General features: G+C 43.1%; 1 protein-coding gene across 2 annotated transcripts in view; it reads right to left on the reverse strand.

Moving 5' to 3' along the window:
* The window catches only part of IPO7 (importin 7), a 65,463-nt gene extending 44,562 nt beyond the window's left edge, over window positions 1-20,901 (reverse strand). The window contains exons 1-2 of one of the 2 annotated variants that reach the window (XM_045371469.2): window positions 20,706-20,901; window positions 1,248-1,329 (exon numbers count right to left, since the gene is read on the reverse strand). In XM_045371469.2, the coding sequence (XP_045227404.1) occupies window positions 1,248-1,329; window positions 20,706-20,789 (166 nt within the window). In that variant the 5' untranslated portion in view covers window positions 20,790-20,901. The remainder of the gene's footprint in view (window positions 1-1,247; window positions 1,330-20,705) is intronic. The other variant, XM_045371470.2, reaches the window with a different exon arrangement.
* Between the last annotated feature and the right edge of the window lie 1,946 nt (window positions 20,902-22,847).

Here is a 22,847-nt window from a genome sequence, read left to right on the forward strand (position 1 = left end):
GGGAGGCGGAGCTTGCAGTGGGCGGAGACCTCGCCACTGCACTCCAGCCTAGGCGACAGAGCGAGACTCCGTCTCAAAAAAAAAGAATCTGAAGACCGGAACCACATAAAGAAAAGGGAAATGCTTAGTATACAACATTAAGTGAAACAAGGAAAACTTTTTTTTTTTTTGAGGCGGAGTCTCACTCTGTAGCCCAAGCTGGAGTGCAATGGCGCGATCTCGGCTCACTGCAAGCTCCGCCTCCCGGGTTCATGCCATTCTCCTCCCTCAGCCTCCCAAGTAGCTGGGACTACAGGTGCCCGCTAATTTTTTGTATTTTTAGTGGAGACGGGGTTTCAGCGTGTCAGCCAGGATGGTCACTATCTCCTGACCTCGTGATCCGCCTGCCTCGGCCTCCCAAAGTGGTGGGATTACAGACTGCGCCACCGCACCCGGCCCCAACAAAATTTTTAACAAAATAGGTACAGGGGAAAAGAACAGCAAGAAATAACACAAAAATGTAATATGTTTTTCTAGAATGATGAAATTATTGGTACTTTATATTTCCCATAACAAAATTATTACATCTGCAAATAAATTAAGAAGAAATGAAAAGGCTGGGCGTGGTGGCTCACGCCTGTAATCCCAGCTACTCCGGAAGCTAAGGCAGAAGAATGGCTTGAACCTGGGAGGCAGAAGTTGCAGTGAGCCGAATTTGCACTGCTGACTCCAGCCTGGACGACAGAGTGAGACTATCTCAAAAAAAAAAAAAAAAAAAAAAATTAAAAATGTAAACTCCATTATTTTTTACAAATTAACATAATATTCGGAAAAGTATGCCACATTTTCAGACTATTTGATACTAAGGGAAGTGGCTCAATATGTTGAACAGGAACTAAAAATAGTATAATACTTTTTTTTTAAACTGTTAAAATGCAAAAAGGTGTTAAGAGATGACTATATAAACAAACAAGTTTGAGTCTTGTTTGAATCACTCATCAGGGAAGGACTCTAAAAATACACAGAACCTTTTAATAAACCCCATCAATTTCTATTTGAAGCTTCTTTTTTAATTCAACTAAATATAAAATTATTCCTTTAAACTCTGCCACCAAATATCAAGGTACCTGATGTTAGCTGCAAACACTGAAGGTAAATTACCTGGGGGGAAAAATTGCCAAAGGGCCATCCCAAGATACTTCTGCTGTTTGATTATGAACCTTTTAAACAATAGATTACATACACTCAAAATAATTTAGGAAACTTGCCTGCCTGTCTCACAGGTAAATCCAGCTGTTCCGACATAGTAATCTGGAGCAGTGTTGAGACAAAATTCAGAGACTTGTGTGCCTACAAAGAAAAAAAGTCCATTTTAAATTTCTGCAAATAAGTGTACTTTAACAGATCAAAGAGGCTTCAATACTTTTCCATTGCTTGGCTCACACAAAAGGCTCTTCATAACCGGTTCCAGCCTTATTTCTCATCACTCCCTTATACTGAACTTTAAGGAATGTAATGACTTAAATCCTAAAACTTTTTGGATGTCTGCATTTGCCTGTATACCACTGCACTTCCCATTTATCCCAACTAGCATTCTTTTTTCTTTAATTTTCGAGACGGAGTCTGACTCTGTCGCCCAGGTTGGAGTGCAGTGACGCAATCTCGGCTCACTGCAACCTTTGCCTCCCAGGTTCAAGCAATTCTCCTGTCTTAGCCTCCAGAGTAGCTGAGACTACAGGTGTGCATGACCACACCTGGCTAATTTTTTTTTTGTTTGTTTTATGAGACAGAGTCTCACTCTGCCACCCCCAAGGCCCGAGTGGAGTGGCACAATCTCAGCTCGCTGCAACCTCCACCTCCTGGGTTCAAGCGATTCTCCTGCCTCAGCCTCCTGAGTAGCTGGGACTAGTGCCACCATACCCAGCTAATTTTTTGTATTTTTTTAGTAGAGATGGGGTTTCACTGTATTGGCCAGGCTGGTCTCGAACTCCTGACCTTGTGATCTGCCTGCCTTGGCCTCCCAAAGTGCAGGGATTACAGGTGTGAGCCACTGTGCCCGGCCCTAATTTTTTATATTTTTAGTAGAGTTGGAGTTTCACCATATTGGCCAGGCTGGTCTCGAACTCCTGACCTCGTGATCCGCCCTCCTCGACCTCCGAAAGTACTGGGGTTACAGGTGTGAGTCACTGCGTCTGACCCCCAGCGAGCATTCTTTTTTTTTTTTTTTTTTTTTTTTTGAGACAGAGTCTCGCTCTGTTGCCATGGCTGGAGTGCAGTAGCATGATCTCAGCTTACTGCAACCTCCGCCTCCTGGGTTCAAGCAATTCTTCTGCCTCAGCCTCCCAAGTGGATGGGGCTACAGGTATGCACCACTATGCTTGGCTAATTTTTGTATTTTTAATAGAGACAGGGTTTCACCATATTGGCCAGGCTGGTCTTGAACTCCTGACTGTGTGATCTGCCGCCTTGGCCTCCCAAAGTGTTGGGATTACAGGCATGAGCCACCATGCCAGGCCCTCCAACTAGCATTCTTAACCTACACTGGTGACAGCAGCTCAATAAAAATATCCTCTGTGATACCTGTTTCCTCTTTCAAGTAATTTCTCCATAGAAACATTTCATTAAATGGCCAGACACATACGAAATCAATAAAAATGAACAGTTTGGTACAGGCATGGTGGCTCTGGGAGGCCGAGGCGGGCGGATTGCCATGAATAGTTTGGGGGTAGTTTCCAAGGTGGTGATAGTGTTATTTCTTGATATGACTGCTGTTTTATACAAGTGTGCTCAGTTTGTGAAAACTGACTGTACCTTTATGACCACCTTTGTGTATACATGTTACATTTCAAAATAAAGTTAAAAATCAATAGCTTTGAACATACAATAAAAGAATACAGACTATATAATCATAATGTAATAAATACATTCATATGAATATGCAATAGAATTTCGCACATTTTAAATTTTTTAAATTTTCCACATTTTACATTATAGACCTGGATCACTTTCATTAACAGTACAAAAAGGTTACATATTCCTAAATTTGTCATATTTGCTTCTGACTTTTTTTTTTTTTAATTTTTTGTTTGCTTTGTTGTTGTTAGAGATCAGGTCTCGCTATGTTGCCCAGGCTGGTCCTAAACTGCTGGGCTAGGCTCAAGAGCTCCTGCCTTAGTCTTCTAAAGTGCTGGGATCACAGGCGTGAGCCACCACACCTAGCCTGCTTCTCATTTAAAGAACTGAACATTTTATCTTGAAATGGTGGGCAAAACAATCTTTTTAAAATGAACATTCAAGTTAAATCTCTTCTTGTATATTTTCTCAGTTTCATTCTCCTTTGTCCCAATATAACCACCATTTACAATGTCATCTTTTAGCTCAATGTTCACATGAACAATATTCTGGTCTGTATTTTAGTATATTCTTTTGTATGTTTGTTTTTTGAGACGGAATTTCACTCTTATCACCCAGGCTGGAGTGCAATGGTGCAATCTCGGCTCACTGCAACCTCCGCCTACCAGGTTCAAGCGATTCTCCTGCCTCAGCCTCCAGAGTAGCTGGGATTACAGCACGCCCAGCTAATTTTTTTTTTTAGTAGAGACGGGGTTTCGCCATGTTGGCCAGGCTAGTCTCAAACTTCTGACTGCAGGTGATCCACCCGCCTCGGCCTCCCAAAGTGCTGGGATTACAAGCATGAATGAGCCACCCATTCCCAGCTATTTTAGTATCTTCTTACAGACTTTACCCCATTCTGCAAACACATTCTTATAGAGAATTTTCCAGCTGGGTGCAGTGGCTCATGCCTGTAATCCCAGCACTTTGGGAGGCTGAGGTGGGCAGATCACTTGAGTCCAGAAGTTCGAGACCAGCCTGACCAAAATGGTGAAACCCCATCTCTACCAAAAATATAAAAATTAGCCAGGCGCATGCCTGTAACCCCAGCTACATGGGAGGTTGAAGTATGAGAATGGCTTGAACCCCAGAGGCAGAGGTTGCATCGAGCCAAGATAAGGCCACTGTACTCTATCCAGCCTGGGTGACAGAGGCTCTGTCTCAAGAAAAAAAGGAAAAAAAAACCAAACAAAAAAACCACACAAAGACTGGGTGCAGTGGCTCACGTCTGAAATCCCAGCACTTTGGAAGGCTGAGGTGGCTGGATCACTTGAGGCCAGGAGTTCAAGACCAGCCTAGCCAACAAGGTGAAACACCATCTCTACTAAAAATACAAAAATCAGGCCGGGTGCGGAGGATCATGCCTGTAATCCCAGCACTTTGGGAAGCCACGGTGGGTGGATCACTTGAGTTCAAGCCTAGCCTGGCCAGCATGGTGGAACACTGTCTCTAATAAAAATACAAAAATTAGCCGAGTGTGGTGGCGCATGCCTGTAATCCCAGCTACTCAGGAGGCTGAGGCAGGAGAATCACCTGAACCCGGGATGCAGAGGTTGCAGTGAGCTGAGATCCCGCTATTGTACTCCAGCCTGGGCGACAGAGTGAGACTGTGTCTCGGAAAAAAAAAAAAAAAAAAAAAAGCCGGGCATGGTGGCTCATGCCTGTAATTCTAACACTTTGGGAGGCCAAGGCAGGTAGATCACCTGAGGTCAGGAGTTCGAGACCAGCCTGACCAACATGGCAAAACCGCATCTCTATTAAAAATACAAAAATTAGCCAGGCTTGGTGGCAGGCACCTGTAATCCCAGCTACTCAGGAAGCTGAGGCACAAGAATGGCTTGAACCCAGGGGGCGGAGGTTGCGGTAAGCCGAGATAGCGCCACTTCACTCCAGCCTAGTCAAAAGAGCGAGACTCTGTCTTAAAAAAAAAAAAAAAAAAATTTCCTTTGAATATAAAAAATGGTTTCACATTAGAATCTAGACTTTATTCTTTCAATCACTCCAAAAATTACTTATTTAGGTGTTTGTGGTATAAGACATTATGCCAGGAGCTGAGACTACAGGGTTGAATATGACAACCAGGCTCTATGACCTCATAGCAACTTACAGTGTTGTCAAGAAATACAAGATAATCAAACAGATAATTGCAATAAAGTACAATTGGATATAATTGCAATAAAATACAGTCGGCGCCCCCATACCTGTGGGTTCCAAATCCATGAATTCAACCAACCACAGATGAAAAATATTTGGGGGAAAAATTTTTAAATAACAATACAATAAAAATAATACAAACTTAATAATACAAGTACAGCAACTATTTACATAGCATTTACATTGCATTGGGTATTAAAAGCAATCTAGAAATGATTTAAAGTGTTCAGGGGGATGTGCACAGGTTATAAGCAAATACTACACCATATAAGGGACTTCAGCATCCATGAATTTTGGTATCCGTGGGGGTCCTGGAACCAATCCCTCATAGTTACCAAAGGAAAAGTGTGTAATGGAAGAAGTAGCAGTATGGAAGAATCAAAAGGAGGATTGCCTAATGCAGAAGACCTGAACAGAAGGAGTTAGGTGGATGAAAGGGAGGTATTGACCCTTTTCACTACCCTAGATGTGAAGACTACCAACACTATCACTTTACTTAAACACCCTTCCACCTATGCCATTCAGCGTACCATTTTTTTTGGTCTCTTTCTCAGGCTCCTTTACTGATTTCTCATCCTGTTTAATCTATAAATGCTAGAATTCACCAGGACTTGGTCATAGGCCATCTTTCTTCTTCCCAGATGATCTCATCCAATCACTACCTTTACAAAGCATAATTTTCCCCTCAAAATTATTACTCTACTTCCCTGTACCACTTCTTCCAACCTCTCATCACTATCCTCACAGTAATCCTCACCACTTTCCTCTTCATCAACCCAATTTAATATATCAAGTCCTGTCAATTCTATATCCAAAATCCTTCTTTAAAATGTATCCATTTTCTTCATTCCCATGAACACCAACCTAGTCCAAGTGACTATCATCCCTCTTAACTATTTGTGCCCCCAATCATTCTCCATTTAGCAGCCAAAGATCTTTTAAAATTATAAATCAATCCCCTTTAAACAAACCTTTTAACAAGCTTGCTTTCTACTGCACCTTCCAAGGTCCTACATGAAGACATCTTGTCCCTGCCATTTTCTTCAGCCTCATTTTTTTTTTTTTTGAGACGGAGTCTCGCTCTGTCACCCAGGCTGGAGTGCAGTGGCCGGATCTCAGCTCACTGCAAGCTCCGCCTCCCGGGTTCACAGCATTCTCCTGCCTCAGCCTCCCGAGTAGCTGGGACTACAGGCGCCTGCCACCTCGCCCGGCTAGTTTTTTTGTATTTTTAGTAGAGACGGGGTTTCACCGTGTTAGCCAGGATGGTCTCGATCTCCTGACCTCGTGATCCGCCCGTCTCGGCCTCCCAAAGTGCTGGGATTACAGGCTTGAGCCACCGTGCCTGGCCTTCAGCCTCATTTTTAAAAACTTTCTCAACATGCTCTCCTCACTGCCCCACCTACCAGCCTTTCGGTTCTTTCACCAAGAAAGAAACATATTTAACAGATACAAAATCACAACTAGATAGAACTAGTAGGTTCTAGTGTTCTATAGCACTGTAGGGTAACCATACAACAATTTATTGTATATTTTCAAATAGCTAGAAGAGCAGATTTCCAATATTCCTAGCCCAAAGAAATGATACACATTTGAGATGAATATGCTAATTACCCTGATTTGATCATTACATTGTTGTATACATGTACTGAAATACCACTGTACCCCATAGATATTTATTATACAATTATCATGTATCAATTAAAAAATAATAAAAGCAAAAGGAAACACATTACTTCATTTCAGAGTCTTTGTGCATGCTGTGTATCCTTCTCTTGCACGCTCCACCAGTTAACTGGTTCACAGTTTCACACTGTTTGGGTCACTGCTTAAACATTATTTCCTTAGAGAAGCCTTTTCTGCCTGATCACTCAAGCTAAAGCAGGGATCCCTATTGCTCTCATAACCATTATTTTCCTTCATAACGCTTATTACATGTTTGTGTACTATATTTGTAGATGGTTCTTATGCCTGTTTCTCCTATTAGACTCAAAGCCCCACTAAGTAAGGACTATACTGTTTATATCCCCAGTTCTTCATATGACACTTGGCATTTAAGCTATTCAAAAAATTCACTGAATGAATTGGAAGAGCCAAGAAATAAATGCCTTGGAAGATGTGATTGCCTAGGGGCAGTATAGAGTGAGAAAGGTTTTTACATTTAAGGGACAGACGGATGAGCCCGAAGGACATTACTATCCACACTACTAGGGCACTTTTCAGACCATTTACATTACAGTATATATCTTATCTCCTGCATCAAATCATGAATTCCTGGAATGAACTGCTGCAATCAGATAGTCTTGGTTATAAATCGAGGTGATGCCACTTCCTAGAATGCTAAGCCTTCAACAAGTTGATGCAGTAAATCTAAGTCTCAATAACAAAATAAGAATAATAAAATCTACTTCACAGGATGGCTATAAGAAGTGTATAAAACAACACAGGTGCACGGTGGCTCATGCGGTCAGGAGTTCAAGACCAGCCCGACCAACATGGTGAAGCTCCGTCTCTACTAAAAATATAAAAATTAGCCGGGTGTGGTGGCACACACTTGTAGTCCCAGCTACTTGGGAGGCTGAGGCAGGAGAATTGCTTGAACCCAGGAGGTGGAGGTTGCAGTGAGGCGAGATCGCACCACGGCACTCCAGCCTGGGTGACAGAGCAAGACTCTGTCTCAAAAAACAAACAAACACAACACAGAAAATATCTTAGCAAATATCAAGACATAACAAATATGTCTTGATATGGATATATCCTTTATATGTCCATATTCAGTAGAATCTCACCTTCCTCAGAGTATGCTCTAACATCAGGAAGGTGTAAGTCGATATATAGCCAAGTTACCCTTTAGTTCCTTAAATTGTCCATAAAGCACACATATATGGTTTTGTGTATACAACCTCTCTTTAGCTCCCAACATTGAAGCTTTTCCTTAATTTGAAACAGGCTACTTTATATGATTAGAACCCCAGATTAAGCTGTTGGTTTATGTTTGGGAGCTATGTTGGAACAACAAAAACTGCCCAGCACAGTGGCTCACACCTGTAATCCCAGTGCTTTGGGAGGCTGATGGAGGAGGATCACCCAACGTCATGAGTTCAAGACCAGCCTGAGCAACACAGCAAGACACTACCTCTATAGAAAATTTTCAAAAAAAAAAAAAAATTTTTTTTTGAGACGGAGTCTCACTCTGTCGCCCAGGTTGGAGTGCAGTGGCTCAATCTTGGCTCCCTGCAACTTCTACCCTCCGAGTTCAAGTGATTCTCCTGGATCAGCCTCCCGAGTAGCTGGGATTACAGGCACCCGCCACCATGCCCGGCTAATTTTTTTTTTTGTATTTTTAGAGACAGGGTTTCACCATCTTGGCCAGGCTGGTCTTGAACTTCTGACCTCATGATCCACCACGCCCAGCCTAAAAATTATAATAGCTGGGAGTGGAAGCATGCATTTGTAGTTCGAGGCTACAGTAAGCTATGATCACAACACTCCACTCCACCCTGGGCAACAAAGCAAGACCTCAACTCTAAACAACAACAAAAACCACCACTGTTTTTGTTGGCTGGACAGATGTACAGCTACATTATGTGCATTAAGGCAGGCAAATCTAATCTATAGTAATAGAAGTCAGAAAAATAATAACTTGGAGGAGGAACAGTATTGAATAGGAAGAGTATCAAGGAAACTTTCTAGGCCAATGAAAATGTTGTATGTGTCTTGGTCTGGGTGCTGGTTACCCAGATTTAATTTAAAAAAACAAAACCAAGACTATTTTTACCCCAACTTTCACAGCAGCATTACTCATAATACTCTAAAAGTGGAAACAACCTGTATGCCCATCAACAAATGAAAGTAAAATGTCTTATTGATACGTACAATAGAATGCTATTTGGCAATTTAAAAAAATGAAGTACTGATACATGCTACAACAATGCATGAACTTTGAAAACATAATGCTACATGAAAGAAGCCAGTCACAAAAGACTACATATTATATGATTCAAATACATGAAATGTCTGGAATACACAAATCTATATAGACAGAAAATAGGATTGTTGCCTAGGGCTAGGATGGGGGTCAGAGATGGAACGGGGAGTGACTGGTAAGATAATGAATTTTCTTTGTCGGGTCATGGAAATGTTTTAAAGACTGGGTGATGGCTGTACAACTGTGAACATACTAAAAGCCACCGTATTGCATACTTTAAATGTGTGAATAATTAAATTGACAACACTGAACTACGAAAATAAGCACTTATCATTTTATTTTTTTTGAGATGGAGTCTTGCTTTGTCTCCCAGGCTGGAGTGCAGTGGCACAATCTCGGCTCACAGCAACCTCCGCCTCCCAGGTTGAAATGACTCTCCTGCCTCAGTTTCCTGAGTAGTTGGGATTACAGGGACATGTGCTGCTACGCCCAACTAATTTTTGTATTTTTAGTAGAGATGGATTTTCGCCATGTTGGCCAGGCTGGTCTCCAACTCCTGACCTCAAGTGGTCCGCCCAGCTCAGCCTCCCAAAGTTCTGGGATTATAGGGATGAGCCACCACACCTGGCCCAACACTCATCACTTTATTAACCTTATTAATCACCTTCGAAAACATGTTAAGTATAAATTTTAAAAGTGCAATTGATTAAAAAAAGCATAACTTTCAGCCAGGCGTGGGGTCTCACACCTGTAATCCCAGTACTTTGGGAGGCTGAGACGGGTGGATCACCTGAGGTCAGGAATTCAAGACCAGCTTGACCAACATCGTAAAACCCCATCTTTATTTAAAAAAAAAAATACAAAAATTAGCCAGACGTGGTGGTGGCTGCCTGTAATCCTAGCTATTTGGGAGGCTGAGGCAGGAGAATCACTAGAACCTGGAAGGCAGAGGTTGCAGTGAACCAAGATTGCGCCATTGCACTTCAGCCTGGGGAAGAGAGTGAGACTCCGTCTCAAAAAAAAAAAAACCAACCAAACAAACAAACAAAAAAACACCCTCCAGAATGCCATGCGCAACATGCTGGATGGAGAGCTGCTCAACCGCTACCTGTACCTGAGCACCATTGAGCACAGCGAGCTCGCGAAGAAGATTGGCACCACGCCCAACATAATCCTGGACGACTTGCTGGAGAGAGACCGTATCACCGCCCACTTCTAGCCCCGTGGATGCCGTTACCACCAGCACCACCACACTACCTCCCACCCCCATTTTTGTACAAAACACAAGGAAAAACATTTTTGTTTAAAAAAAAAAAAAGTAACTTTATAACTTTCATACAAGTAAGCTAGAGTAAGAATAAGAAAGAAAGGATATTTCTGCTAGCGGAGATATATGGCACAAGCAATCTCAACCAGGAACATCTATCTAGCTGCCCCATACACATTTCTATCCACCTGAAATTCCTAAGACAGGAATACTTGTATTCTCCCAAAGAAGATAACAAATGAGGGCCAGATGTGGTGGCTCATACCTGTAATCCCTGCACTTTGGGAGGCCGAGGCGGACAGACAACAAAGTCAGGAGTTCGAGACCAGCCTGGCCAACATGGTGAAACCCCATCTCCACCAAACATAATTAGCTGGGCGTGGTGGGGGGGCACCTGTAATCCCAGCTACTCGGGAGGCTGAGGCTGGAGAATGGCTTGAACCTGGGAGGCGAAGGTTGCAGTGAGTCAAGATCGCACCACTGCACCCTAGCCTGGGCGAAAGATTGAAACTCCATCTCAAAAAATAAAAATAAGCTAAATTAAAAATATCACTAGCATCAATCTTTATCACAAAAACCCTCTAAAATTTGGGTAATTATGATATTATTGTCAACAATTTGGCAAACATCAATACAGGCCTCAGAAGATGCTACAATAGATCTTTTATATGAGTCAAAATATAAATGTAACTTCTGGATGCTGCCCCTAATTATATGCCCAGTAGTCCCCTTCTCAAGCTCCTGGATTCTAACATAGAACTAAAGCACCAAATGAGTCATTATACATCATTAATTAGGGCTAAACCTCCTAATACTCTACTTTTAAAAGCTCCTAACCATAACACAAAACCACCTTCCTACACATCTTTGAACCTTCTCATTATCTGTCATCAACTCAGATAATTTCAATAGTCACCTTTAATTCATCTCATCAAAATTCTTCAACAAACCCAACTCCATTCTTCTTACTAGTACTGACAATGCGCCAGACATTATGGAGAAAAAAGATCAGTATGAAGTTATGTTGGGAGTTTAATTCCAATTGGACTAATAAGTAAAATTTCAAGTTAAAACCTAAGGGACGTAAACTCAGAAATCGGAGAAAAGACTTTGAACAGTGAAAGATAAAAAATGAATTGGTAGGGCCGGGTGTGGTGGCTCACGCCTGTAATCCCAGCACTTTGGGAGGCCAAGGCAGGCGGATCACAAGGTCAAGAGATGGAGACCATCCTGGCCAACATGGCGGAACCCGTCTCTAAAAACACAAAATTAGCTGGGCATGGTGGCGTATGCTTGTAGTCCCAGTTACTTGGGAGGCTGAGGCAGGAGAATCGCTTGAACCTGGGAGGCAGAGGTTGCAGTGAGCCGAGATCGCGCCACTGCACTACAGCTGGGAGACAGAGATCGTCTCAAAAAAAAAAGAAAAAAAAAAGAAAAAAATTAGATATTGCTTTTCAAAGGTTACCGATAGTTGAAGGCATTTTCTCAGAAAGTCTTCAGTTTGTTTAACCTCTCTCATTTAGGAGTATCAACATCCCTTTCTTTTTTCTAATTTTTTTTTACTCATTTTCAAAAGTAATTCATGCTCATTGGTAGATAATTTATTCAATCTATGTAAAAAAAAGGAAATGAGGCCTGTTGTGGTGGCTCGCGCCTGTAATCCCAGCACTTTGGGAGGCCGAGGAGGGCAGATCACCTGAGGTCAGGAGTTTGAGACCAACCTGGCCAACGTGATGAAACCCCATCTCTACCAAAAATATAAAAAAATTAGCCGGACGCGGTGTTGGTTGCCTGTTATCCCAGCTACTCTGGAGACAAGGCAGAAGAACTCCTTGAACCCAGGAGATGGAGGTTGCAGTGAGCTGACACGGTGTCACTGCACTCCAGTTTGGGAAACAGTGAGACTCCATCTCAAGAAAAAAAAAAGAGAAAAAGGAAACTAACCACTAACCACAATAACCTTCTTAAAATTATCTTTCTTGGCTTCTCTCTTACTTTTATGACAAAATCCCAGTTTGCTTTTTCAGATGTTTCTCAAAGAACTCAAAATAGGCATGGTTGAAAGTTTAGCCCTCTAGTCCATCTCATACCTTTGGATCATACTACTGTAATTACTTGCCTGCAGAAGAATATCACTTTTCCATTGCTGCTTTCTCTCTTAAACTTCAGCTCCACATTCCAATGGCCTGCTAGACTTTTTCTACTTGATGTTTACCAGCTCCTCAAACTAGACACCCTGTATGTAATGCATGTCTTCAAAATCAGTTTTCCCTCTGGACCCACATTTTCCAATGTAATCACTAATGTCAGTATCTTTTAAAACTTACTCTTCAAACCTGTAACTTTTTTTTTTTTTTTTTTGGAGACAAGAGTCTTGCTCTGTCGCCCAGGCTGGAGTGCAGTAGAGCAATCTCGGCTCACTTCAGCCACTGCCTCCCAGGTTCAAGCGGTTCTCGTGCCTCAGCCTTCTGAGTAGCTGGGATTATAGGCATGCAACACCACGCCCAGCTAATTTTTGTATTTTTAGTAGACAGGGTTTTGCCATGTTGGCCAGGCAACCCCCGATCTCAGGTGATCCTGAGATCCACCCACCCTGGCCTCCCAAAGTGCTGGGATTACAGGCCTGAGCCACCACACCGGGCCAAAACTGTAATTTTGTATTATTTCTCTCCACTGAAATATAACCAAAGAGACTTTCAATTAGCTACTATACTTCAGACCATTTTTAAGGAACATAGGAGGTAGAAGAATGCTGTGATATCAGATTTTTACATAAAATACAACCAGGTAATTTCAAGAACCAAGGAACTTCTAACCTTTGTTGTTACTAAAGCATTTGACAAGCTGGGCACAGTGGCTCACACCTGTAATCCCAGCAATTTGGGAGGCCAAGGTGGGCAGATCACCTGAGGTTGGGAGTTCGAGACCAGCCTACCAACATGGAGAAACCCCGTCTGCTAAAAATACAAAATTAGCCAGACGTGGTGGTGCATATCTGTAATCCCAGCTACTCAAGAGGCTGAGGCAGGAGAATCACCTGAATCCGGGAGGCGGAGGTTGTGGTGAGCTGAGACTGCACCATTGCACTCCAGCCTGGGCAACAAGAGCGAAACTCTGTCCCAGAAAAAAAAAAAAAAAAGAATTTGACAAAGGCAAATATGACATCTACTTTGGCTACATGAAATATGAGGCACAGTGAGGTTAAGTCATTATAGTCGTAGACTCAGGACAGGGCTAAGGCTCTTCACTGTGTCCCCCTGCCTTTGTTACAAAACAATAATATGTCAGGTGCAGTGGCTCACACCTGTAATTCTAGCATTTTGGGAGACAAGGCTGGGCAACAAAGAGAGACCTCATCTCTACAAAAAATCAAAAACTTAGCCAGGCATGGTGGTGTGCACCTGTAGTCCCAGCTAGCTGGGAGGCTGAGGCAGGAGGATAGCTTGATCCCAGGAGAGTAAAGGCCGCTGTGAGCCATGTTCATACTACTGCACTCCAGCCTGGGTAACAGTGTGAAATCCCGTCACAAAAATAATAATAATAATTATTATTATTATATTATTTTACAATATCATTTTTATGCTTTCCAACTAGGAAGTTTTATGTTATTTTTTTTTTCTTTAAGATGGAGTCCCACTGTGTTGCCAGGCTGGAGTGCAGTGGTGTGATCTCTGCTCACTGCAAGCTCTGCCTCCCAGGTTCATGCTATTCTCCTGCCTCAGCCTCCTGAGTAGCCAGAACTACAGGCGCCCACCACCATGCCCAGCTAATTTTCTGTATTTTTAGTAGAAATGGGGTTTCACCATGTTCGCCACGATGGTCTTGATCCTGACCTCGTGATCCACCCGCCTCAGCCTCCCAAAGTGCTGGGATACAGGTGTGAGCCAACACACCCAGCCGGAACTTTAATTTTATTTTTCATTTTTTGAGACAGAGTCTCGCACTATTGCCTGGGCTGGAATGCAACGACAGGATCTTGGCTCACTGCACCTCCGCCTCCCGGGTTCAAGCGATTCTCCTGCCTCAGTCTCCCAAGTAGCTGGGATTACAGGCACCCACCACCACGCCCGGCTAATTTTTCGTATTTTTAGAGACGGGGTTTCACTATGTTGACCAGGCTTGTCTCGAACTCCTGACTTCATGATCCGCCTACTTCGGCCTCCCAAAGTGCTGGATTACAGGCGTGAGCCACCGCACCTGGTCCCCAACTAGGAACTTGAAAAAAAAAAAAACTTTTTTATTAGAAATTGTTTAGCAGCCGGGTGCCATGGCTCATGTCACTACAAGAATTTTTTCGTAGTGACAGAGTCTCCCTATGTTGCCCAGGCTGGTCTTAAACTCCTGAACTCGAGTGATCTTCTCCCTGCTTTTACCTTCCAAAGTGTTGGGATTACAGGCGTGAGCCACTGCGCCCAGCCTCTTTCAGATCTTTAACAAGCTACGTCACTGAATAACTTGCTATCTAAGAGCCAAAGTATCCAGGGACTTTCCTTCTCCCAAATTCAGAACAGTAACTTTAAAATATTCCTGGTGAAGGAATGTTATCTAAACTACAGGCTACTCTGGTCTTCTTTTATTGCTTTATTTCTAAACATTCCAGATTATCCTACAAATACGCCATTATTTTACACTTTTCCAGACCTAAGATTTTCATTAATTAAATACTTTTAATAAAATGAAATCAAATGAACCATTTATAAGTAAGGTATATCACATACAGCAGTAATAGTTAACCGTCTGTGACAATCCCAAAAGTGAGCCAGGGTAGTGTGAGTTTAAAAAAAAAAACAAAAACCCAAAATATCAAGAAACTTATCAAAAGCAAGTTCACTTTTTCATATAAAGCATGTGAGAAAGTAGCACTGCTGCCTATATACATAAAACCATTAGGCTGAGCACGGTGGCTCAGGCCTGTAATCCCAGCACTTTGGGAGGCCAAGACAGACGGATCATCTGAGGTCAGGAGTTCGAGACCAACTGGGCCAACATGGTGAAACCCCATCTTTACTAAAAATACAAAATTAGGCCAGGCACAGTGACTCACGCCTGTAATTCCAGCACTTTGGGAGGCCGAGGCGGGTAAATCACCTGCAGTGAGGAGTTCAAGACCAGCCTGGCCAACATGGTGAAATCCCATCTCTGCTAAAAACACAAAAATTAGCCCGGGTGTGGTGGTACATGCCTTTAATCCCAGCTACTCAGGAGGCTGAGGCAGGAGAATTGCTTGAACCCGGGAGCAGAGGTTGCAGTGAGCCGGATGGCGCCAATGCACGCCAGCCTGGGCAAAAAGAGCAAAACTCCACTAAAAGAAAAAAAGGTGTATATATATATATAAAACCATTATATAAAATATTGAGCTTAGGAACTAAGAGTTTAAATGTCTTCTGGGTAAACCCTCTAATTCTACTTACAGCATTTTTCTTGGCTGCAAATACAACAGGGGAGAGACTATTGATGCCAAGATCATATCCACCTTAGTCAAAATCAGATCCAATAGTTTCCTTATCCAAAATTTACATATAGTTTTATTATAGTACTGACCACATGTATTGTAAGGGCCAGTGACATAGTGATTATGGAGCTCTAGTAAGAAAGTGATCATGAATTTCTCTGCATCCAACTACTTAGCTCAGTGCCTAGCACACAGACATTTGCTGTTACATGAACCAGACTGGGAATTATCCTTCGGAATGAGTATTTCGTAAGTATCTTCCTGGCATTATATTTAAAAATGCCGGCTGGTGCAGTGGCTCATGCCTGTAATCTCAGCACTTTGGGAGGTCAAGGTGGATGGATCACTTGAGGTCAGGAGTTTGAGACTGGCCTGGACAATGTGGCGAAACCCCGTCTCTACTAAAATTAGCCAGGTATGGTGGTACGCACCTTAAGTTTCAGCTACTCAAGGGGCTGAGGCCTGAAAATCGCTTGAACCTGGGATTGGAGGCTGCAGTGAGCCAAGATCGTGCCACTGCACTCTAGCCTAGGCAACAGAGTGAGACCCTACCACAAAAACAATAGTAAATTTTTAAAAATAAATAAAAGAGCTAAAGCCCATATTGCTATTTACTAATATTATAACAGTAAGTCATAAAGCCTATTACTGGTAAATTAAGGAATAACAATAACAAAAAATAATAATTCATGACCTCATGAAACTTAAAATTATAGTGGAGAGAACAAAAGTAAAATTAGGCCAGGTGTGGTAGCACGTGTCTGCAGTCCCACCACATGGGAGGCTCAGAAAGGAGGAGGCTGCTTGAGGCGAAGAGTTCTAAGCTGTAGTGTACTATGTAGTGCAGCAGAGCCCACTGCACTCCAGCCTGGGCAATATAGCAAGGCCTTGGCTCTGAAAAAATTAAAAACAAGCTTGGGCAACACAGTGAAACCTTGTCTCTACAAAAAATACAAAAATAGTTGGGCATAGTGGCACATCCCTATAGTCTCAGCTACTTGAGAGGCTGAAGTGGGAGTGTCGCTTGAGCCCGGGAGGGAGAGGCTGCCGTGAGCCATGATGGTGCTACTGCACTGCAGCCTGGGTGACAGAGCAAGATCCTGTCTCAAAAAATAAATATAAATAAATAGGCTGGGCATGGTGGCTCATGCCTGTGATCCCAGCACTTTGGGAGGCCAAGGCGGGCAGATCACGAGGTCAAGAGTTCGAGATCAGCCTAGCCAACATGGTGAAACCCGTCTCTACAAAAAATATAACATTAGCTAGGTGTGGCGGCAGGCACCTAATCCCAGCTACTCAGGAGCCTGAGGCAGGAGAATCGCTTGAACCCAGGAGGCAGAAGTCGCGGTGGGCTGAGATTGCGCCACTGCACTCCAGCCTGGGTAACGAGAACAAGACTCCATCTCAAAAAAAAAAAAAAAAAAAAAAAAGGCCAAGCACGGTGGCTCACGCCTGTAATCCCAGCACTTTGGGAGGCTGAGACGGGTGGATCACAAGGTCAGGAGATCAAGACCATCCTGGCTAACACAGTGAAACCCCGTCTTTACTAAAAATACAAACAATTAGCCAGACGTGGTGGCAGGCACCTGTAGTCCCGGCTATTCAGGAGGCTGAGGCAGGAGAATGGCATGAACCCGGGAGGCAGAGCTTGCAGTGAGTTGAGATCGCGCCACTGCACTCCAGTCTGGGTGACAGAGTAAGGCTCTGTCTCATAAAAAAAAAAATTTATTTATTTTTATTTTTATTTTTTCAGATGGAGTTTCGCTCTCGTTGCCCAGGCTGGAGTGCAATGGCATGATCTCGGCTCACCGCAACCTCTGCCTCCTAGGTTCAAGCGATTCTCCTGCCTCAGCCTCCCTAGTAGCTGGGATTACCGGTGTGTGCCACCACGCATAGCTAATTTTGTATTTTTAGTAGAGACGGAGTTTCTCCATGTTGGTCAGGCTGGTCTCGAATTCCCGACCTCAGGTGATCCGCCCGGCCCGCCGTGGTCCCCCAAAGTGCTGGGATTACAGGCATGAGTCACTGTGCCTGGCCAATTTTTAAAATTTAATTAATTAATTAATTTTTTTTAGATGGAGTCTCACTCTGTTGCCCAGGCTGGAGTGCAATGGTGCAATCTCAGCTCACCGCAACCTCCGCCTCCCAGGTTCAAGCAATTCTCCTGCCTCAGCCTCCCGAGTAGCTAGGATTACAAGCGTGTGCCATCGCACCCGGCTAATTTTGTATTTTCAGTAGAGACGGGGTTTCTCCATGTTGGTCAGGCTGGTCTCGAACTCCCAACCTCAAGTGATCAGTCCGCCTCAGCCTCCCAAAAGGCTGGGATTACAGGCGTGAAACGCCACGCCCGGCCAAATAAAATTAATTTTAAAAATAAGCCAAATGTGTATGACAAATCAGTGCTATAGAGGAAAACAAGTGAAAGGAGATAGGGAGTATGATGGTCAAGGAATTCCTCAGTGATAAGGAAATATTTGAACAGGGATGGAAGGAAATGAGAGAACAAGTTAGGGAGATAACTATGAAAGGAGTTCCAAGGAGTTAAGTGCAAAGACTCTGAGGCAGAAGCCCTATTTTATTTTGACACTATCTACACTATAAACACTTTAATAACATTTACAAATTTTACATTGAGTCAGTGATTATTTCACTTAGTGAAGAGATTCATTCAAATGTCAATGATCTTTTTCTTTGGTTCTAAATGAACCAAAACACAGCTTCAGTGGAATGAGAGACATCATAGAATAATTCCTTCTTCTATCTTCTCCAAAGCAAGAGCCTTTCAGAAATGTTACTTCCTCATTCTTACTATATTCAAGACTTATCTGAGATCTGTCTCCTAAATCAATGTTCTGCCACAAGAAAGTCAAAGCAAAAAATATTTAAATGGAAGAAGGGAGAGGGAGAAGCAGTGTATTAAAATGGAATGAAAGTAAATATACTAATAGAAAATTTACCTTAGGAAGAATATTTAAAAATCTAAGTGTTATAATTGAAAGAAATGTATGAAATGTAAATAGCTAAGGATTACAAAAGTAAAGGCCATGTAATAAATTTTCTTTGACAGATTAGCGGTGTTCACTGTTTGACAGTATTCCAGAACAGTAGTTTAATGGTTAAGTAAAAAAGGCTTTGAATGCTATTTTGATCATTTGTTTATTTTCCAAAAACTAGCTTGTCAAATACCCTAGGTCTCTATTACAAGATGTTAGTGCATATACTAGACATGCAATGTCTATCTGAGGAATAAATGAATTTCAGATTTTCAGGAAGTATTATTTCCCCAATTTTTGTAGAAGCAAACCAACTCTTTCAAGTACTCACTTTTAAAATTAATAATTACACGCAAGTATAATTAGTCAAAATAATACGCGATTACAGCAAAGTCATGATAGAAATGACCGTGACTAAACTTTCAGCTTTTCTAGAATTGTAACTGCATTATTATTTAACAAGCAAAATAATGTTCACCTTAACCCATGTCGATCACAAAGCAAATCAAAACAAAAAGTGATCCGTTGCTCCTTCCATAGCTGTATAACGGTTCAAAATAGTAATACGGTTCAACTCACTATTTTATATCCAAAAAAATTAAGCTCCTCCCAAGGTGACTTCGAGTCTAAAAATTTGAACACATAATCATCACTTCGTGTGGTATAATGACCTCACTTACATACAAAATAGATTTAACATTCTGAAATAATTTTACATTTAATTTCTGTAAACTCTGTAGGTAGTCTTCTTGAACTGTAAGTTCCATGAGGGAGGGATCTCTAGTGCAGCCCTTTACACTGAAAAAGTCCAATTAGTAACATTTCAGCTGTTTCTGGTAAGTCAATATAAACAACGTTTTTAAATTATTTACCAGCTAAAAGACGCATAAAATAGTTGAATTTCTATTTTAAAGTGTGATTTTTCAGTTAAAAAATGTACACTAAAGTTCAACAAAGTTGGCAGATTCAGCAGTATGCTAAAAGACAGTTACTAACTGGCAAAAAAGTTACAGCAGCCCTTTTAAGGAGGCTCTAAAATACTGATCATTAATACATAAAACTGCAAAAGTTTAGAAACAAAGAATGACGTTGGAGATAGTACAATAAATATTCATGCAATAAAGCTGTTTTCCAAGGAGCAGTCCCCCCAAAATATGGGGGAAACAAAAACCTTCAGAGAATGCAATATCTGAACTGATAAGGAGCTCGGCACATTCCAAGGCACTCAGACTTAACATTATCGCACCTGACTGTCACAGCAACTCTGTGGCGTATTTTATGAATGGGAAAAACTCAGGATCAAGAGGTTAAGTGACTGGCCCAAGGTCACTCAAGAAATCAATGGTGCAGCTATACCTAGAAGGGTGCACTTCACCTGATTATTTCCACTACATAAGCCAGCCCTCCGACTGAAGCATTATGACAGTGGAAGAGCAGGGATCAGACTGAATGTCCCGCACTACCCCTGTCCTACTAATGAGGCGCGGGTTTGCCTTTGAAAGCCTTCCCTAGCAACTCAGCCAGAGAGAAGGAAGTTGTGCCCGAGGCAGGCCACTGATCAGCCCAGCCAAGTGACAAGGATGACAGGCGCAGCCCCCAAAGGACCGGTCGGCATTCCCAGGAGACCCTCCAAACCCTGCGACGGCGAGACTGGTCTCAGAAACGTCTGAAAAACCTCCCAGTAAGTTTCGCCCCCTCCTGGGCGTGAGGAACGAGCTGGGAATGAGCTAGAGGGCGGCCGGCCACCCTAGCCGGCCATGTGTCCAACCCGTCACGCCCGCTTCGCCTCAGCCGGCTCCTCATGCCTAGACCGCAGGCAGAGGCCCAGCTCAGGATCCGAAGCAAAGGCAGCCTTGGCTGCAGCCACCACCACCACACCACATCGAGGCGCCCCGGCGTGGAAGTCGCCGTCAGATGTCCGCCCCACCCTCCTGTTGGGGCCCTCAACGACGTCGTCCGCGCCTCCGGCCAGGCCCCGGGGACTCGGCCTGCCACCTCTGTCTGCCCGCCTGCCCGCCGCCACCGCTAGCCGGGCGTCCTTACTTCATTGAGCTGGCGCTCCGCGGCCTCACGCAGGGCTGGGTCCATGGTGCCCCGCAGGGCCTCGATAATGGTGTTGGGGTCCATCGCAGCGCGGACTCGGTCAAACCCGGGGTTCGGGTGCTACTGGGCCAGGGATAGCGCCACTCACTGCGCACATGGACCCGCCGCGCTCCGCAGCGGCAACCGGCGCGAAAGGAAAGAGAAGCTCCAAGGCCCCGGATAGAACCTCTTCGCCTCGGCGTGGAGGCGGGAGATGCCCCGGCGACTTCCTGTGGGCGCGCCTGCGGAGCACTTTGGGAGATGTAGTCCACAAACACAGTCCGCAGCCCACGTGACTGCCTAAGCTGTCGTTCCTACAGACAAGTCTTGCTATTCAAAAATGAAAAATGTTCAAATTCCACAAAAAGAAAAGTAAAACAATCAGTTACAAAAGGTTTCACGTACTATATCCATAGTGATCATAAATGGAATCAGATAGTGTGGTGCAATCTATTGCTAATGGCTGCGTAAATGAAGGAAACTCTGAAAAGCAATTTGAGATGTGTTTCTGATTGCCATTAAAATGTTTAAACTGCCGGGCGCGGTGGCTCACGCCTGTAATCCTAGCACTTTGGGAGGCCGAGGCGGGCGGATCATGAGATCAGGAGATCGAGAGCATCCTGGCTCACACGGTGAAACCCCGTTTCTACTAAAAATACAAAAAATTAGCTGGGCGTGGTGGCACGCGCCTGTAGTCCCAGCTACTCGAGAGGCTGAGGCAGGAGAATCGCTTGAATCCGGGAGGCGGAGATTGCAGTGAGCCGAGATCGTGCCATTGCACTCCAGCTTGGGCAACAAGAGCGAAACTCCGTCTCAAAAAAACAAGACAAAACAAAAAATGTTTAAACTCTGACCCAGTAATTCCACTTATGAGACTTTATCCTAAGGCAATAACACGGAAGATTTGAAAGGTTTTTAATCACATTACATGTTGGTAATTACCAAATACTTAAATTGTGGCTTTTTATTGAGCATCCAAATTTTAATTGGAACTTTATATAAATCACCTCTTAATGCAGAGTAAAAGTATAATCCCTATTAAAATTCACCTTCCTAGCCGGGCGTAATCCACCTGTTGAGGCAGGAGAATTGCTTGAGACCAGGAGTTCAAGGTGGCAGCCTGTTAAGATCGTGCCTGTAAATAGCCACTACACTACTGCCTGGGCTACCTAGCGAGACCCCATCTCTTTAAAAAAAAGAGGGAGGGGGGAGAAAGAAAGAAAGAAAGAAAAAGTCCTCTTTTATAACAGCCAAGAAAAAGTTTGTTTCAGAAAGGTTAAATAACTTACCCAAGGTCACGTAGTAAGAAGTTCAACTAAGATTTCAAACCTAAGATCTTTGTTTTCAAACTTTCCATTGTTTCCACTAAATCACTCTGCCTCTGAAGAGAAATGTTGAACAATATAGGACTGGTTAAGCAAATAGCAAGAATCCAGTAAATTCAATATTTCACAGCCATTAAAAAGTATAACAAAAAAGTATTTGTGTAAGGATATGGCTTTGTAACATGGACAAAGACTGAAAAGCAAGGTTGGCAAATGAAAATAATTTATTTTCTATTAAAAGGATGGTGAGATTTGGAGTAATTTCCTTTCATATCTGTTATTATTGTAACAAAGTTGTATAAACAGGTATACTTAAAATTAATTGTAAGCCTTCAAATACAATTCGTTAAATGATCGCTTATTGTTTTTAGTTTACAAAAAAAAAGAAGGAAAGGCACACGAAAGCCTTTCCCTGGAGCAGTGGGTTTTGCAATGTTACTACCTTCTATATGCCAGCCACTGTGCCTAGAAGACAGAAATATTCCTGACTTAGGCCAGGTGTGGTGGCTCACAATGGTAATCACAGCAATTTGGGAGGTGGGTGGGATCACCTGAGGTCAAGAGTTTGCTCGAGACCAGCCTGGCTAACATGGCAAAACCCCATCTCTACTAAAAATACAAAAATTAGCCAGGCATGGTGGTGCTCACCTATAATCCCAGATACTCAGGAGGCTGAGGCAGGAGAATTACTTGGACCAGGGAGGCAGACGTTACAGTGAGCTGAGATTGCGCCAGTGCACTCCAGCCTGGGCAACAGAGCAAGACTCCGTCTCAAAAA

Source organism: Macaca fascicularis, chromosome 14 (genome assembly GCF_037993035.2).
Source record: "Macaca fascicularis isolate 582-1 chromosome 14, T2T-MFA8v1.1".
Taxonomy (NCBI): domain Eukaryota; kingdom Metazoa; phylum Chordata; class Mammalia; order Primates; family Cercopithecidae; genus Macaca; species Macaca fascicularis.